This window comes from Odocoileus virginianus, chromosome 27 (assembly GCF_023699985.2).
Source record: "Odocoileus virginianus isolate 20LAN1187 ecotype Illinois chromosome 27, Ovbor_1.2, whole genome shotgun sequence".
NCBI classification, from domain to species: domain Eukaryota; kingdom Metazoa; phylum Chordata; class Mammalia; order Artiodactyla; family Cervidae; genus Odocoileus; species Odocoileus virginianus.
In genome coordinates this window covers 5,662,512-5,682,459 of record NC_069700.1, presented here as the reverse complement: position 1 = coordinate 5,682,459, position 19,948 = coordinate 5,662,512, and the positions used below count along the sequence as shown (strand labels likewise).

Genomic DNA, 19,948 nt, shown 5'->3' with positions numbered 1-19,948 from the left:
GGTGGGAGGCAGTGGTTAGGAGAAAACTTCTGTGCCTGATTGCCTGGGTTCCTCCCTTGGGCTTACCACTTACAGACCTGTGACCCTGGGCAAGGCACTCCATGTCCTCGCATTCTGGTTTTTTCTTATGCATCATGGAAACAATTTTAGTACCCTCCTCATGGGATTCTGGAGGATCAGAAATGACTTGGGAAGTGTCAACTGCCAAGAACAGGGTCTGGCACACAGGGATAGTCACTACTGCCGTAATAATTTCATTATTGCTATAATAATTTCATTCTCACCAAGGAAAAATCAGTAACCTTCTTTTCTGTGTGGATATTCCAATCATCTCCTTCAACGTCATGCACACATTATCAGTTTCCCCCAGCTGAAGGTGATTAAAAGTAGCAACCGCCTAACAGAATGCAAATTGACAGAGGTAGTATAGTTCCTAAAAGAACTTATAGAGTGAAATGGGAGGTCAGGCTAATTGAGGCTAAAATGAATTGGAATCTCTGCTACTGAAATCCTGAGCTATATGGTTGGGAGTCACTAGCCAACTACCAGGTGATCAAGAAGTATCAGTTAAGACCCAGGTCATATGCAGGTGTCTCTCTAGTAGTAGGGCTCAAATGTGACTATAGATTTACAAAATCACTAGTGGAATTTTAAGACTACTAATTCCTAAGCTGACCCCAGGCCAATTAAATCTATCCATGGAGATTGGGACTTACCGTGGGTATTTTTCAAAACTTCTCAGTTATTTTAATTTATAGTCAGGGTCAAGAACCACTGTCACAGGACAGTGCCTCTCAAACTTGCATGCACCTGCAAATCTTGTTAAAATTAGGCTCTTGTTAAGATGTAGACTCTCCCTCAGTAGGTCTGAAGAAAAGCTTGGAATTCTGTCCTTCCAGCATGTGCCCCAGAAAGACTGACACAGCTGATCTGAGAGCAAGGCCTGCCACAGGACGCTGGACTCCTCCCAGCTGAGCCAATTGCATCTACTAGCTTCTTTGTGCAATATGGTGTTCTCCCAAGTTAGCTGCTTGGATGAGAAGGGTGTTGGTAATGATGGTCACGTCTACCCACTTTCTGCCTCCTCATGTGTCCTGTCAGTGAGTGAAAATGAGGAGAAGCTTTAGAAGGGCAATAATCATGAGTGACACCAGGAATCAAATGTAACCTTGGAAGTGTGTGACATTCTGCAGGGGCATATACATGCAGAGAGCAAGCCCTGTGCACCAGGGAGACAGCTGCCATCAGGCCCACAGGAAGGTGCCGCTGGCCTTCAAAAAGATGCTGCTGTGGCTCAGAAAGCTCTCTAGAGGTTCCAGAGGACCAACCTGCTTCAGTTTTTACCATCTCATCCCCAGACCTGTACTAGCTTTTCTGTGTCATGAAGCAGAGGGGTGGATAAGCACTGAGCCAGTTACTGGGGCCAGAAACCCACTGGGTAAGAGTCATTTTCTACGTTGCAGGCAGAATGAGGTGGGACACGGATTTCCATCACTGATGGACGCCAACAGGGGAAGCAGTCTTTGGTAGATCACTGAAAGCTTGGCTCACCATGTCTGAGCACCTAGAGAGGCTCTAAACAGATTACTTCCACTCTGAATGCTCGGAGACAGGGGCTGTCATGGGGTCCCAACATGGGCCCCCTTCTCTGCCACTTAAGTATTTAACTTCGCTTTTTGTTTTTCCCCCTTCTTGATAAGACATAAAGATGCTGACGCCAGGACACAATCCATCAGGAAGAAAAACCCAACAACCCACAAGATATATCAGGCATGAAAGGGGCCAAGTGCCTCCAGGTCAAAATGGAGAGCCTCTTATATGTAGGTGCAGCTGGAGAGGCAGTCAGCTTACCTGTGGCCCATGGTCCCTGTCCTTACATTCACATGAGGGCTATGTGCCAGGCACATCCTTTGTCAAGGCCCAAGACCACAGATTCTTTCCCCGCCAGGATAGTTTATAAGCTGAAAATTCCAATCTGGCCAAGTAACCTTATGATGGTGCCTTGGAAAGAATGATATTAAAATCTTCCTTTAATATTATTTCCTATAGATCAGATTTATGTACAGGAGATTTTATTATAAGCTACTTAGAGGCCATCTAATATATCCCCTCAGTTTTATCCATGAAGAGATTCGTTATAAGGTCTATCTTGCATACTATCCCTGATCATTTCACAAAAAAGAATCCTACCATGAGCTGACTCCACATGTATGTATAAAGCCTAACCCCACTGGGCACCATTTAGTCAAAAAGAAGACTACAGCTCCTTCTTGCATTTCTTGTCCTAACTTCATCTCTCTAAGCTCTGAGAGAGTCCACTCAGGATTCTTACTTCTCCCTCTTCCTCAGCCTCTTCCCTCGAGGATTTCTACAGCTAGCTCTCAATTCCGTCTCCTCCCACTGCTTTCTGCACTGGGACTTGTACTCATCTATGTTCGAATCTCATTCTTCTAACACCTCATATCCCCCCAACAGTCTGCCTTCTCACCCTTTTCCAAGCCAAGCCTCTGAAACTCAACAAATGTTCTTCAGATTTTCAGCTCTAAGTCTGTCAGTAGCTTTTATGATTGTGGATACATAGGTGTCAATTTTTTGAAATAGTATGATTTTACTTATCCTGTGTTCCAACTGTATGAATAATAAGGTATACAATTACGTATGTGTCCATAGTCATGTTGACTAAAGGAGTGGTTTCCTTTACCACGCCCGCAAAAAAAACATTTGAATCTTGCATGAGACGAACATTAAATGTTTGGCTTAAAATATCTCTACTCCTTGGTACTACCAGAGGATAAAGAGAGGCCTGAAATAATTCAGGAGGGGAGGAGATCAAAATGGGGTGGTAGGAGTGCGCTGGGCTCCCCTTCCTTCACATCGGAACCACAGCTACAGATAGAGCGACTCTCACGGCAATCAACCTGGGACCAGCAGAGCAGCTATTCTCCAAGCCAGGCTGTAAAGAAAGATCCACGCAGAGCCGAGGAGGGAGGGAAGGGAAGCAATCTGCTCAGGACCGCCCCTCACTGCTGGGGGCGCAGAGGAGGGGGAGATATCACGGGCGAAGGGATCCTCTCTGGGGAACTTTGAACCACGTGTCAGGCACCTCAGCCCTTGGGTCTGACATGGGGAAGATGAGCCCGTCTGGCTGACTTGCACACCAGTGGGGTTTCCTGAGGGCTGTCAGAGACTGAGACTCCACTCTTTAGGAGCGCACGCACAGGTCTGCTTGCTCCCAACAGCACAGAGGCGACTGGTCTCAAAACGCCTGGGGACCGCCTCGGGGTGCCCCCTGGGCTCCAGCGCCTCTTGCTCTGCCAGCACTGGTCTCCACTAAGGCAGAGGCCACTGTTGCCAGCGAGAGCATGCACACGCGAGGGCATGGAGCCAGCCTGGACCCTGGCCCTGCTCCGACCGGGGTGGAGGCAACCACTACCAGCTCACGAGCCCCTGCCCACACTCTGGAGGGTGAGTGCCATCGCACCAGGACAGATCCCCTCTGGGGGCGCGGGGGGCGGCGGTCAGCTCAGTGGCGTGGCACCAGCCTCTAACTGAGGGCACACACGGGGAGAAAGTAAAGCCAGCACCGAAATGCAGCCCCAAGGCCCTAGGCTCTGCCCTTGTGCCAAACCAAGATGGAGACTGCCATCACACCCGAGAGAGGCCAGCGCCCTCTGGGGTCCTTGCTCCAGCCCCTTGCCCCCAGCCGCCCCGCCTCCAGCAGAACAGTCACAGTCGCTGAGCCCAGAAGCAGCCCCGCTTGCACCTGCTTCTGGCTCCCGCCCCTCCAACCCCAGCCCTTCCGCCCACCAAGGCCATGACCACCCACACACCCTGGATGGAGACACGCTCACTTCAAAGCCGGCTCTCCGCCAGAGCCAACGGGGCTCTCCCACCAGAGCTGATGGGCTCACTCGTACGACAAGGGAATGCTCCAATACAGGGCTTGACATCAAGACAGAGACGAGCATCTGACTTCACACAGACGAAGAAAGGTAAACAAAATGAGAAGACAAGAGGACTAGGTTTCAAGTGAAACAACAAACAACAAAAAGTGCTAACGAAACAGATAAATAATTTATCTGACAAAGAATTCAAAGAAATAGTCATAAGAATGCTAAACTGGAGAAAAGAATGGATGGACACAAGAAGAATTTCAACAAAGAACTAGAAAATACAGGAAAGAATCAGAGTTGAAAAATGCAATGACTGAAATGAAAAATACACTGGAGCGCTTGAACAGGAGATTACATAGAGCAATGCATAAGCAATCCAGAAGATAGAATGAGGGAAATCACCCAAGCAGAACATCAAAAAGGAAAACAAACTTAAAAAGAAAAAAATGAGAATAGTCTAAGAGACCTGTGGTACTTTATCAATCATACTAACGTTTGCGTCATAGAGTTTCCCAGAAGAAGAGAGAAAAAAAGGTATAAAAACTATTTGATAAAATCATGGTTGAAAACTTCCCAAACCTGAAGAAGGAAACAGATGCCCAGGTACAGAAGCACAGAGAATTCCAAACAAGTTGAACTCAAAGGGACTTAAACCAAGACATATCATGATTAAAACGGACAAGGTTAAAGATAAAAAGAGAAATCTAAAGGCAGCGAGAGAAAAACCGTGCATCACATACAAGGGAACCCGCCTAAGGCTATCAGCTGATTTTTATCGGAACGTTTGTAGTTCAGAAGAGAGTGGCATGATGTAGGTAAAGTGCTTAAAGGAGAAAATTGCAGCCTAGGATACTCCTCCCAGGAAGGTTATCATTCAAAATTGAGGGGGAGAGGTAAAGAGCTTCTCAGACAAGAAAAAATCAAGAGCTCATCACAGTGCTAAACTAGTCTTCTCAGGTGGCTCAGTGGTAAAGAATCCACCTGCCAACATTTGAGATGCCGGAGATGTGGTTTTGATCCTTTGGTAGGGAAAATCCCCTGGAGGAGGAAATGGCAACCCACTCGTGTTCTTGCCTGGAAAATCCCGTGGACAGAGGAGCCTGGCAGGCTACAGTCCATGGGGTCACAGAGTCGGACACGACAGAGTGCACAGAGAGAGAGAGAAATTGATCTTACAAGAACTGTTAAAGGGTGGTCTTTAAATAAAAAAGAAGAGGCTATAGCAAAAGATAGAATTACAGGAAGGGGAAAATCCTACTAGCACAGGCAAATATATAGTAAAGGCTGTGGATCAACCACTGACATAAGATAGCATGAAGCTTAAAAGATAAAAATGTAAAATAAACTGTAACTACAATAAACAGGGAATGGACAGACAAGAAAATATAAAATGTGACATCAAAAACACAAAACATTGAGATGGGGGCGAAAAATGGAGACCCTTTAGAATGTGAATATTCGTTGGAAAAATACTGATGCTGAAGCTGAAGTTCCAATACTTTGGCCACCCGATGTGAATAACTGACACATTAGAAAAAACTCTGATGCTAGGAAAGATCGAAGGTAGGAGGAGAAGGGGATGCCAGAGGATGAGATGGTTGGATGGCATCACCGACTCGCTGGACATGAGTTTGAGTAAGCTCTGGGAGTTGCTGATGGGCAGGGAAGCCTGGCGTGCTGCAGTCCACGGGGTCGCAAAGAGTCGGACATGACTGAGCAACTGAACTGAGTTGAACTTTGGAATGTGTTTGAACTTAAATGACTACCAGTTTAAAATAAATGGATATAGTTATAGATCAACATGTATGAACTCCACAAAAACCACAAGTTAAAAAACTACAATGTATATACAAAAACCAGCTATGCATTGTGAAAACATGGTCAGAGATAAATTCTGAAGACTCAAAGAAATCTAGAGACTGCTGAGCCCCATGAGAATTCGGGACTAAGAACCCATCCTTACCTTCTAGAACCCGACAGAAAAATATGACGGCTGTGATATTCACAGGGTGTGAGTCCCCCCAGAGCTCCGTGGTGTTGGACATGGAGACTCTGACCCAGTGGAAGGAGCCATCTGCCTTCCTTCCACTGAGGAACTTCCCACCACCACCCCCGCTCCTGGTCCCAATGTTTCTCTCCAAGCTGTCGTGTTCTGTTGTTATCTCTTGACTCGAGAAGGAACCTCCAATCCTTGGCACCTGGGGTTGAAGCAGTGAGCTTTTGATTACAGTTAGACTTGAAGTGCTGAGGATTAGTAACAGCATGGATAAACAGTTTTAGATTGCCTCAGAGAGACCCTGGAAGGAACAACTTTGAGAAGTTTACGATGAGCAAGCTCTTGAACATAAGAGAAATAACGTGTTGTTTACCTGAAAACAGATTCATTAAAGGCCCTAAGTGTATACTTCAGAGAAGAGAAGATATTGTGCTTATGTCTATAGACCTAATGTAGAGAAGACCTAACTGGGGAAAAGAGAACTCACATCAAAAATGTAAAACAAGTGGAAGCATCAATGAAAAGAACGGGAAACCTGTAAAGCTAGATAAATCAGGAAGGCTTCACTTAAGTTATTGGATGTAGTATGGATTGACGAGAAATTGAAGAAAGAAGACTGTGCTTAAAAATGCTGAGAGACATGAATTCAAAGGTGGCTGTGGGGGCTGGGTGATCAGGAGCTAGCCACCCTAGAAAATCAGTGTGATGAAGGGGCTACAGGAGGATCTCATGTCATCAGTCTAAAGCCTCTGAGAAGGGGAGTTCCCACAAAATGCAATGATAAGCTATTTAAAGTTGACTGTTAAGGATTTAACTGATGGATGAGGCAGAGTTTGAAAAATAAAGCCTGGAATTGCAAGCTAAAACTGTTGTGGTAATACAAGCCAGGAGTAACAGGGCTCTAGAAGGTCTGACAAGAGGCTAAGCTGAAAAAAGATTGCATTTGGCAACAGATGGGAAGGACAATGAGTTAATGAAGTTTCTGAAGTTTCAAAGTTTATGCAAAGATTTGTGATCATTAAAGATGGAGGTACCAATTGTTGGCTAAATGGAAGTCATTCTAGAAATCTAATGCTACAGTTTCAGTATAATAAACCCCTCTAATAAGCTTACTAAACACTAATCAACATGCCAGTACTTTTCTACCCATGCCAATAAACGGATTTGGTGAAAGGTCACAGAATGGCCCCTGGTTAGGTGAATAGCCATGCTACTATTTCCTCTCTCATTTGATTGATGTGGTCTCTTCATCTTCATCTGCAAAATCTCAAAATTTGTTGATGGACTGTGTGCAGCCTACAAACACATGCCAAGAGCCACAGCCATCAGTGGTTCACAGGAAATGTTCAGAGCCATAGGAGGCAAACTGCCCCTTTGGTCAGCTGGCCAGCTGTAAGCCAAGCCCCAAGCAGGACAGCAGAATGTCCCCTCCTGTGCTTGCAGCAGTGCTGGTGGGTTTCAGAGCTCCTCAGGTACATCATCTCACCTGTGGAAAAGTTTCCTCAACTCTGCACTGTCCCAGGTCAGGGCGGATGTCTGCCCACAGGAGAATACCCATTAGGGAAGCCCTGAAGGCTAAGATCCCTTTCTGTTCTCGTTTGCGCAGGTGACACAATGCAACCGAGGAAGAAGAGGAAGTGATCAGACAGTTTTCCAAGAACTAAGAAGGAAGAAAACATGAGAATTTTTCCCATCTTTTTTTTTGTTTTTTCCTGGTAGGGAGAGGTGGTAGAGCAACGTAGGAAAGTAGAAAGGATAGGGAATGATATATAAATTTTAACAGAGGGTAATGAAGGTAGGGGATTAATTTGAGGACTTTAGGCTTTTTGGAATGTTTACCCCAAAACAATTCCTGCTCTCTCAGAATTTGTTACCTCTGTCTGACCTCTGGGGAGGATGGTCTGTGGTCAACATCTTGCCAAAGGTCAAAGAAACTCGTATAAATGCGGTGTCAGAGAATGTTTAGAGAAATGCAGTGTCAGAGAATGTTTAAGGAGAAAGGAACTTAGGGTCATCCACAGTCTTCACAGAGAAGGATCCTGAGGACCTGGATGGGAGGTTAACCTCATGCAGCCAAAACTTTAGTGTCAGAACCAAGACAACCACTTTTATCTCCCAGACCTACCTGCCAACTCCCAGTTCTGGCCCATTTCTGAATAATTTCAATTTTCCTCAAAAGAAGCACTGTCATAAGCTAGTTATTTTCATGGATTTCTCATCTTTATTTTTCCCCCCCTCCATAAATGGAAATGTAGGAAGATGGCTGCTGCTAGAAAAATTAACTGGGGCAATGAGAAAATAAGTTATAAAAATATTGGGAAATCTGTCCCTTTGTGAGCAAGCATTTGGGGCAAGTAAACACGGAACACAGGGATGTAGTTAGAATCTCTTACATGGGAATACTGAATGATTCATCAAATAAATGTACATTTTACTTGGGAAATAATCTGTATGGGAAGTGCTGTGACTGTGAGGACTGCTGAGACTGCTTCCGCACGAAGCACTTTGCCGAGCTGTTACTGTTGCTCAGTCGCTTAGTCGTGTCCAACTCTTTGTGACCCCACGGACTGCAGCACGTCAGGCCTCCCGGTCCTTCACCATCTCCAGGAGTTTGCTCAGACCCATGTCCAGGGATTGAGTCAGGGATGCCATCAGACTCATCTCGTGGCGGAGTTAGGTTATGGTTTTAAAAAGCTGATCGTCAGCTGATTAACGAAAATGTTCATAAACCTGCTTTAATTTTCCTAGAGAATTTTTCTGGGTCTTTATTTTCAGACACATTTTTATAAAGAACACACATGATTAGTGGCAGGTAAACATTTTCAAGTCCATCGGTAACGCCATCAGACCCATGTGGGTTGGGTGAATTGTACTTGGGTTTTCCAATCTAACATGATACAGGAGAAATAACGGTTAAAATGAACAGCAAGGGTGGTCTGATAGACTTGGGAAAGAGAGCAGAATGTTCCGATAGGGCAGGGAGTCCAGGGGAGGACCAGGAGAGGCGCCGAGAGACCTGCCGGGTCTCCACTCCCCTTCGGGTACACAAACACGAGCCTCGAGTCTTTGGCTCTGAAGCTGGGAACACCACCTCCTTTCCCCGCACCAGCTGCTTCTTGACTGCGCACACACCTGGACTCAGCGGGGGCCCAGACGCAGTTGTCGTCGTGGAAATTCTCCAAAGGTGAAGCCCACAGGAGATCACCCAAATTCTCCACACCCCCCGACTGACTCGGGCTGCGTATTTCTCAGAGTCATAGTAAGCTGCTGGCTGGGATGAGCCTGCAGATTTCTATTTGTGACTTCACTGTCCCCAGGACCAAATTAAACTCTGCTAGCTGCATGACTGGCCACCGGGCAGTAGCTATTCCAGCCCTAGAAATACCTCAAGCATTCCCCGCTGAGCACAGACGTAATCACACAGTACTTCCTTGGTGCTGCTGTGGCTGAAGAAAGGAGAAGCTTCAGAACACCCGTCATGATCACTGATTAAATGTTCATTGAAAGGGAGATAGTATCAGCCGCCTACATAAAGCTGTGTTAGACCCTTAGTGGTTAGAGAACAATACAAACGAAATGATAACGATGAGAAAACTGGCAATAATATTTGTACAGTGTCATCAACTCAGAGCCACTCTCACCTCCAAGACCTCATTTTATCTTGGCTGGTGTCCGGTCGTTCGGTCGCGTCCGACTGTTGGCGACCGTGGACTGCAGCGCACGAGGCTTCCCTGTCCTTCACCACCTCCCAGAGCTGGCTCGGGCTCATGGACTGGTCCGAACCTGTGCTTACATTCTGGAGTTGCTATCTCATGTGGGACACCAATTCTGAGTCTGGGGAGAAGACTTACCTTGTTTGCCTAAACAACACAGTAGCCCCATCCTCCCTGCGAATGGGTCATTCGTTTCTCAAGCTATTTTTGGCTCCTCTGCACCTACTTGCTTGCAATACTTGTCATTACAGGAAGTCAGTTTCATATACTGTAATCCCCAAACACGTGGGGCCGGCATGTGGAGAGTGTGGGGTGTGGGGGAAGGGAGGTTGAGGAAAGAGTGAGGAGGCCAGTCTCCCAGAAGGCTGCCTGGCTGAGCACTGAGCCCATCCCAAGTCTGGGTGCCCCCACCCCAAGGGCACAGGTGTCAGAAACCTGAGTCCATATCCAGACTTTATTTTCCATCCTCATGTAGCTGATGGCTCCTTTTTTTTTTTTTTAATAAGAGCGTTTGAGTAGGCAGCAAAGCCAGCCAGAACTGTTTATTTATAGCAGTGGATTTTCAATGCTGTATAAATTAGAAATCATTGCTGAATGAGGCCCGCGCCCACTCACACACGCAGGGCCGCTATCTGAGAGTCCTTTCACACAGTTTGACTGTACACAGTCTAAAACGGGAGAAAATGACATGCTCCGAGTCAAATGACGGAGTCACAGCTAAACTGCAAAGCAGAAAACCAGCAATTATTTTTCTCCAGCACAATATGGGGAGGACGACAGGTGCAATTATCCAATATTATTTAACAGCACCGGTTTGTGGTGTGGGGAGAAAATAAAGGTTTCTGTGTCGAGAGAAAAAAAGAAAAAGGGAAAGAACTTGCCTCCAGCTCCTGTTTCTGTGGATTAAGCTGTGTTATGTAAATTGAAACTGGCCTGGATTCCAGAAAAGGAAGGAAGAAGTACCTGGCTCCCTCGGCCTGGCTCCCCGGACGCTCCCCTCTTGCGTCACCAGGGACTCTTGAGAAAGGCCCTTTCCTGGGGATCCTGAGCCGCCTTCTCAGAGGCAGTGGCTCCAGGTAAGACTGCGTGGAAGGCTAAGCTTCCTGAACTCCTGCCCCTTAGAGGGAAAGCGTCTCTAGCGATGATTCCTCCACCCTCAACCGAATTAAGATGCAGTGAAAGAGCAGGCAGACCACAGGAATCATTTTCGCTCCCTTAATCAGACCTCCAGGATTTTGTCCTTCAGCACACTTTTATTTCCACTCGCAAGCCTTTCCTTTCTTGGCCAGCCTACCTGGATAGGTTGGATGGCATCGTCGACTCAATGGACACGCGTTTGAGCAAACTCTGGGGAATGGTGAAGGACAGGGAAGCCTGGCGTGCTGCAGTCCATGGGGTCGCAAAGAGTCGGGCATGGCTGAGTCACTGAACAACAGCAAACCTGGAAAGACCGCCCTTCTTCCGGCTTCTATCAAATAAGCTGTCCTTCGTGGCTTCCGACTCTCTCTGAGTGTCACTTAGTTCCAGAAAGTGTTCTCTTGCCGGTCCAGGGCAGTGGGCTCTTCCTCTGAACTCCCACCGCAGGCCCCACCCCGCCTTCTACTGCTCTCCTTCTCACCTCTCCCTCTTGGATTCTGTTTCCATAACAAGATGGAATGCTGAAAATAACAGAAGCATCAGAACCCGGTCAGACCTGAATTTAAATCCTGACTCCACCACTCAGTATTTATATAGAACCTGGGGAAAACAGTTTACTTTTCTGAGTCTTGGTTCCTTAAAATCATGTGATAATCCCAATCAAATAAAATGACTTAAAGTGATGCATGCAAGCGTTTGGCATCCAAGGTTCTCTCCTCATTCCACTTCGCTTAACTGCAAACTCCTGGAGCCCAGGTAGTTGTCTGTCTCCCCCGTAATGCCTAACTATACCACGAGAAAGTACTGAAAATACATGCAGACTCACTTGAGGATTATTTATAACTTCCAAATTTTACAGGCCTAATCACCAAATAGCTTCCTCCTTTTCCAGGTGAATCACCAAATAGCTTCCTCCTTTTCCAGAAGCTGAGAGTCCCAGCACGGGTTTCACTGTTTCATTGAAGATACTTTCTCCATCTTAAGTCCCAGAATCTTCCTGACAATGATGATCAAATTTTCACATGATACAGCAGTGGAAGGCATATGGATAGAATGGGATTTAGGATGAGTAAATTTTTATAAAGAAACAAAAAGAAAGATGAGGGAAGGCCTGAAGAATAAACATTGCATACGGATGACTCTCCAGATTGGGCTATCAGAATGACACTGATTAACCCAAGGAGAGCCCATAGGACACTAGGATTCAAGTCAGGGAGATTTACCTTTAAAAGGTGGGAGGGAGGGCATCGAAAATAAATCATGCTTAGCTCTGAATTTATTTTCCTTTAGGTGCCTGCCTACCTCTTCCTTAAAGATGATACCCGCTGTCATTGAGGCTTGGTCTAAGTTAACTCTTACTTCATCATAACTAAGACTTCTTCAGTCACTCCGTGGTATGAGTTTTCAGGGACCTCGGAAAGGGGACTCTGCCACCCCAAATATCTTGCCAATGGAAAAAAAACCTCCTTCACTAGAAATTAAAACTTTTCATTTTACATGGAGAGACATATTGAACTTAAACACTTATGAGGCCTTCCCTCGTGGCTCAGATGGTAAGGAATCTGCCTGCAATGCAGAAGACCCATGTTTGATCCCCGGGTCAGGAAGATCCCCTGGAGAAGGAAATGGCAACCCGTTCCAGTATTCTTGCCTGGAAAATTCCATGGACAGAGGAGCCTGGCAGGCTACAGGCCATGGGGTCACAAAGAGTCAGATACAACTGAGCAACTAACACTTTCACTTCTTAAGAGAGAGGTAACCTATTGACTTACACTCATCCATGTCCAAGTATCAATGAAGGATATTTGATGATTTAAAAGTAAGTTTTAATATGGCAAGAGGCATGCTTGGAAGAATAAAAATGGGGATATTGTAAGAAAAGGAGTGGTACAGAAAGAGTCAGCTACAGACTCAGAGGACAAACCTTACTAGTCCACAATGTTTTACCATGTGGCTGCCAAGCAATGACTAGCTATGTGTGCCGTGATGCTCACCCCTCCTTCCGAGAGCTAATCTATAGTTGGAGTACCCCCAAATAGAATAGACAGTGATCTTAGCCACTGATGGGTCAGAAAACCTCTGCATCCCTTTGAGGAAGCACGGCTGTGACCTACCACACTTGATGATTCCAGTCTTGCCCAACTGGCTGCACTACAAGAATTTAAACTTGCTTTATGACTGGGGAGAGAAGTTACTGTCAACATTCTTAAGAAGAGAGGAGACAGCAAAAGGACAAAAAGGGATCCCACTGGGTCCTGAAGCAATGCTGATGCCTTCAGAAATGCATTTTACAGCATGACCCAGTCGAAACACACACACACACACACAAAACAGACTTCTAATATGTGTGATAGACCAACTTATTTTCTATCTTATTATTTTCTATTATTCGAAAGATTTTGTGATAATTCAATTAATTTCTTAATACAATAGCAATAGGGCTGCAACCAATAAGTTGAACAACTCTGTACTCCATCATATTGTTGGATTCATTCACTCACTGAACGAGTAATTATAAAGTGCCTACTATGTGTATGAAAGTGAAGGTGTTAGTCACTCAGTCGACATGTCCGGCTCCTTGCGACTCCACAGACTGTAGCCTGCCAGGCTCCTCCGTCCGTGGGATTCTCCAGGCACGATTACTGGAGTGGGTAGCCATTCCCTTCTCCAGATCTTCCCAACCCAGGGACTGAATCCAGGTCATCCGCACTGCAGGCAGATTCTTCACCATCTGAGCCACCAGGGACACTGAGTGTATGGGCCTGGCCTTGTGCACGCCGTGGCCTGAGGACAGGAACGTGGTGGCCGTCATTGCATTAGGGTTTGGGGTGTGCAGCCTTTTATCTTGCTGCACCCCTGGGGATACAGAACCAAGCCTTGTTTTTCCAGTTCAGTCTGTTAGCAGCTGCTCTGCCAGGCTCAGCTCCTCTGAGATGCTGACAGGAAGAAGAGAAAAAACACTTCCACTGCGAGAGCTTACAAAACCTTCCGCTGAGGCTTAAGTCTGGCCTGAGCCAATATATTTGGTTACACTTTGGGGATTTGTTTTCACTCAACACTTAATTTTATTAAGATTCAAATGATGAAGTTAGATGACGCAGAGTTAGGAAAACAAATACTATACGACTTCTACCTTGCCAGGAATCTGGTACAGGATTCTGAGAACTCTCAATCTAGGCATGTTTTATTCCATTTGAAAAGTTTTCTAACTAAATTCTAAAATGTACTCGTTGGACATTTTATGTACATGCATTAATGCAACTTTGCCAATTTTTAAAACCATGGGGTTAAATAAAGCTCTTTTTACTGTGAAATAAATTGCGTTGGCACTGCCTGAATTTTCCTCTGCAGACTTCCTGACATCGTGAACTTCCAGTGCCCTTATATCACCAAACCAAAAGGAAGAGGCCAAGAGCTCTATCTGCACCCAGTTCAGTCATAGCTGCCTTGCTCATCAGTGTGGGTAAACCTCACATTAAGGGAAAGAAAAGATGGGTTGAAAAATATTCTTCCCAGTTACAAATGAACCTCTCTTGGGCCCACCTTAGACCCATATTACAGGGTCCATATTAGACCGTAGGCATGGAATGAATATAGGGGTTACTTGTGTGGTCGCATCACTAATGATGAAGGGAGACTTTGCTATCATTCTAGTGGGTTTAATGAAAAGGCTATGTGCTCATTCTATAGCTGCGCGTTGGGACAGAGATTGAGATCACAACTCTAGAACCAGATGTCCGAGGTTGAAAGCCAGCAAAGTCTAAGCTGTTTGTGTGTGCATGTGTTTATGTGTGTGTTACAAGAGTTGTGCTTGTGCACCTGAGATTCAAGGGCAGCAAGCCCCTCTCCCCCGGTTGCTGGGTGGAGGTGCCCAGGGCAGGCAGCAATTCAACATTTCCTTATTGCCTTCCTGCCTCTCCCCTTTCCCCCTCTACACGAATCACTCATTATTTCGTGCATCTCTCACACAGTCACCCTTGAAGACCCTCCCAGGGCTAGTGGTCTCGGCCCCTAGCATAGAATGTCATCAGATAGGTCATTTATCCAGTATCTAAACAATCCTACTTAACATTTAGCTAAAACAAGAAGGGGATGACAGAGGATGAGACAGTTGGATGGCATCACCAACACGATGGACATGAGTTTGAGTAAGCTCCAGGAGTTGGTGATGGACAGGGAGGCCTGGCATGCTGCAGTCCATGGGGTTGCAAAGAGTCAGACATGACTGAGCAATTGAACTGAACTGAACTACCATTTCAAATTTTAATTGTATTTACAGTATAGATTCATTTACAGTTGCCATAACCCAGAAGTACTATATCACTTACTGAATTAGTTTCCTAGGGTTACCATAACAAAGGACCACAAAGCAGGCCGACTAAAAACAGCAGAAGTATATCCACTCCGAGTCCCAGAGGCTAACAGTCTGAAATCAAGGTGTTAGCAGCACCACGCACCCTCGGAAGGCTCCAGGGAAGAATTCCCCCTTCTGAGGGCTTTTGATGATCCTCGGCTTGTGGCCACAACACTCCAATCTCTTCTTCCAGCTTCAAGTGGCATTCTACTTTGTGCCTCTTTGTGTCTCTTACCTTAGAGGAAATCTGGAATCTGGGTCCAAATTTCCCTCTCGTTTCTTGTGTAAAGACAGCAGTCATTGGTTTTAGGGCTCACCCTAAGTCCAGGATGATTCCATTTTGAGACACTTAACTGGTCACATCTACAAAGACCCTATTTCCTAATAAGGTCACATTGTGAACTGCCAAGTGCACATTAATATTGGAGGGATGCTGTTCAACCCAACACGTTATCCCTGTTTTACAAATGAGAGAACTGAGGGGCACAAGTCATTGGACATCAAATTTTAGCTTTTAATTTCTCTCTCTTGTCTGTCTTAAGCCAAGCAGTCACCAATAGTTTATACATCTATTGAGTGCTCACTATAAAAATGGCCATTTACTATGCATTATCATCTAGTCTATTGATGCTTTTGAACTGTGGTGTTGGAGAAGACTCTTGAGAGTCCCTTGGACAGCAAGGAGATCCAACCAGTCCATCCTAATGGAAATCAAACCTGAATATTCATTTGAAGGACTGATGCTGAAGCTGAAACTCCAATACTTTGGCTACCTGATGTGAAGAATCGACTCATTGGAAAAGATCCTGATTCTGGGAAAGGTTGAAGGTGGGAGGAGAAGGGGACGACAGAGGATGAGATGGTTGGACGGCATCACTGACACGATGGACATGAGTTTGAGTAAACTCCGGGAGTTGGTGATGGACAGGGAAGCCTGGCGTGCTGCAGTCCATGGGGTCACTAAGAGTCGGACATGACTGAGCAACTGAACTAAACTGATCTCTCTAGTCCTTCCCTGTCTGAAGGGCAGACATTATTATCCCAATGTTAAGGATAAAGAAACAGGCTCAGTGAGGTTGACAAATATGACCAAGAAAGAAAGTTACCCCAGAAAAATGCAGCTCAAGCCCAGTCTGGTCAGCTCGGATGCCTCCTTTTCTTTACACCATGTAACTTCTACCAAATCTTGCTTCTGTTTCCTTCATGATGTCTTTCCTTCATGATCAGTCCTTCCTGCTGACTCCTCAAGATCATTTTATGCCCTCTGATACGACTTGGGAAGGTACAGGCCCCAGGAAAATCACATTATGGTGGAAAACTCTCTTTTCAGAGCCCGAGCAGCTCAAATGGCCATGCAAATGGCTCACATGGACATTGTAGGGAGCCTCATACAATGTGGGGAGGTGGAGAAGGAAATACAGCTGACCCTTGAACAATGCAGGGGTTAAGAGTGACAACCCCACACACAGTGGAGAATCTGTGTATCTTGCATAGTCAGCCTTCTGTATCCGAGGTTCCTCTGTGCTCACAATTCCACACCCATAGATTTAACCAACCGCAGATCATGCGGTACTATGGCATTCACTACAGAAAAAAAAAGAAATCCATGTAAAAGTGGACGTGTGCAGTTCAGATTTGTGTTACTCAAGGTCAACTGTAGTGCAGAGAGCTACTGGAGCTGTATGCAGAAGAGCTTTTCAGTCTTGCCTGCATATTTGGAGTCACCTGGGAAGCTTATAAAAATACTTTTGTCCAGATCCCTCCTCCAGAAATTCCAAATTGTTCTAGGCTTTGGATTAGACATTGGGAATTTTAAAAGCACTTCTAGGTCATTCCAACGGGCAGCCAAAGTTGGAAGCACGGATGTACGGGAATTCTGTTTGAATATTATTTGGAAGTGGCAGCAGCTGAGGCCTAATTGAATATAGTAGGTTTTGATTGCTTTAAACATCACTTGGGAGAGCCCCCGCCTTCTGTCCTCGCTGCCTTCTGAGGCCCTGCCGTCCTAGTTCCTGGCAGATCGGGAGGCTTCATTGATGGTCTGCTCCGTTTGGATGCAGTATCGGAGGTGACTCGGCAGAGCGCAGGGCCAGCCTCTGAGTGGGTCCTCTCCAGAACTTTCTGGTGGGGTCTTTTCACAACTGCCTTGTAGATCTCAGTGTGGTTCCCTAGCAGAGACAAAGCCTGACGGCTAGAAGCCCGTGGAGGCTCCCGTCGGGAACTCAGCCGGCAATCAGGCTTTAGATCTGAACCGCAGCACTGGCTCGCCTGGATCTCCAGCCTGCAGGCCCACCCTGCAGATTTTGGACCTGCCAACCTCCATGACAGCTGAGCCAACCTCAATGAAACCTCTCTCTCTCTTTCTCTCTCCACCCACCCACCCTCCCAGAGACACACATACCCACCCACCCACCCAGACACACACCCAGACACACACACACACACACACAGACACACACCCAGACACAGTCACATCCACCCCCGCACACCCCCACCATTGGTTCTGCATCTCTGGAGATCCCTGGCTAACACACTCCTCTCTCTTCCCCTCCCCGGCCTCACTTCGTCCCTCCCTGTCTGTGCCCCCCCTTCCCAGGCCCCGCTCCATGCCTGCCCCTCATTCACTCACCCACCTCTGATGACGCCTGCAGCCCCTGTGACTCACAGGCCTATAATAAGCCCTCAGCTTCGGTTTGACAAATTCTCTCTCCTCTCTTCATTCAAGAGTCTCCTCAAATCCCACATCATCCAATCAAGGAAACAACAGTCTGTCCTTCCTCGGATGAGTTCATTCAGTAGAACAGATTTCAGAAAAAAACCTAATGCATGAATGTTGCTTTGAAAATTGAATTCTGAGACTGTTCCACACATGACCATAACAGGCCTTAGTGTTTCAAAGTTCTCTGCTTTAGGGGCCGGCTGCAAGGGGCTGGGTGTGGACCGCAGAGATTCATCCTTGGCACATCTTCACACGTGCTAGTGGTGCTCATGGGGTCTTGGGTGTGACTTCCCGACTGAGGTGCTAAAAGCCACTGCCCCCCATGGCTACAGATTTTATAACCAACCTCACCCTACCTCTGTTCATGTGGCACTGCTTCCCAGTGCACTGGGTCAGAAGGAGTAGAGTGGTCAGGACAGATCCACAGCATATGTTCTCCTGCCCTCTTTCTGGGGGCAAAGCCCATTCTTACACAGTTCAGTTCAGCCACTCAGTCATGTCCGACTCTGTGCGACCCCATGAATTGCAGCACGCCAGGCCTCCCTGTCCATCACCAACTCCTGGAGTTTACACAAATTCATGTCCATTGAGTAAAGGAGTAAAGAGGTCAGGAAAAATCCATAAGCATGTGTTCTCCTGCTTTCCTTCTGGAGGCAAAGCTCATTCTTACACAAGTTCAACACAAATGATCAGTATGTTACAATCACTCTGGTGCCTCGTCAGCCCCACCTGTGCTTTACCTGCAGACCATTCCACAGTCAGAGGCCATTAGTATCTGAGATGAGAAGAATGAAGGGAAAGTGAAAGTTTCTCAGTCGTGTCTGACTCTTTGTGACCCCATGGACCATACAGTCTATGGAATTCTCCAGGCCCGAACACTGGATTGGGTAGCCCTTCCCTTCTCCAGGGGATCTTCCCAACCCAGGGATCAAACCCAGGTCTCCCACATTGCAGGCAGATTCTTTACCAGCTGAGCCACAGGGAAGCCCGAGATGAGAAGAGTAGCTGTGGCCACACCATGGCAGTTATTGCAGAAGCTCTGCAAGGGTCTCATCATGGCCCCCTGCATGGTGGATGATGGAGGGCTGGGGGGGCAGCATCCCTCCCTTTCCTACTGAACGTGCAGAGGGGCCTTGTGGTGGCACCGCAGCTGCCATCACACCACATACTCAGCAGGCATTGCAGGAGCTCATTGCAGGGGCTACTGAACACACTGCTCCACCAACGAGGTGCACTTTCAAAGACTCCTAAATGGTCTGGGGAGACGAATCCTTGGGTAGCCAGGGGATAAAGAAAACACGAGGTAAGGGCATAGCAACCCACTCCAGTATTCTTGCCGGGAGAACCTTATAGACAGGGGAGCCTGGTGAGCTACAGTCCAGAGGAATGCAGAGTCGGACACAAACTGAAGCGACTTAGCACACACACACGCACGCAAGCTCATACTATTGAGGCTGGTCTGAAAGATGATGAACTTCACAGGTAAGCAAATTCAGTGAGCCCACAGCATTTACCATCTTGGGTGACTCATTCAATCTTTCAGATCTGGGTTTCCTCCTGTATAAATTGAGAGAGCAATACTTATTTTGTGTTAGAGTTACTTTAGGGATGGACTTTAATAATGAAACTAGAACACAGCCCAGTGTGTGGCCCCCAATAAACTTCCATTTCCTTCTCTGCTCTCTTAACTCAAAGGCTCTATTAATCCAATGAGGGGTTAATAATGGGGGCACCAGGGGTCAGAACATTTTAATGGGAGGGACACTAACTTATAACCTGCACACTTTCACAAAATCAACAAAAGGGTCCCGATCATTCCCTGACTGAAAAATACAAATAAGAGACCATTACAAATGATCCAACAATATAAAAATCAGAGAAGGCAATGAAAACTGTAAATGCCAACCCAGCAATCCTAGTTTTAGACTCCTCTAAGTCTTGACAAAGGACTGAAATTTTAGCGAACATCACCACTTCAAGCCCCATTGTAACTCTCCTCTTCCTTCCACGCAACACAGGGGGATACCTCCGAAGTGGCCCTTGCATTATCATAGGGCGTTAGAGATAAAATCACTTTTCAACTAACAAAAGGCAACGAGGCCGTCCTGGACATTCAGAGGCAGAGGGTTTAAAGCA

At 46.4% G+C, this 19,948-nt stretch overlaps 1 protein-coding gene across 2 annotated transcripts in view; it reads left to right on the top strand.

Annotated features, from left to right (window-relative positions):
• ADTRP (androgen dependent TFPI regulating protein) overlaps positions 1–19,948 on the top strand; it is a 90,357-nt gene that overhangs the window by 57,664 nt on the left and 12,745 nt on the right. Inside the window, exon 6 of one of the 2 annotated variants that reach the window (XM_070457032.1) lies at positions 7,496–11,422. The exons of the other annotated variant lie outside the window; for it this stretch is intronic. Within the exon in view, the coding sequence (XP_070313133.1) occupies positions 7,496–7,530 (35 nt within the window). The 3' untranslated portion in view covers positions 7,531–11,422. Of the gene's footprint in view, positions 1–7,495; positions 11,423–19,948 lie in introns of those variants that run through there. 2 annotated transcript variants of the gene reach the window in all.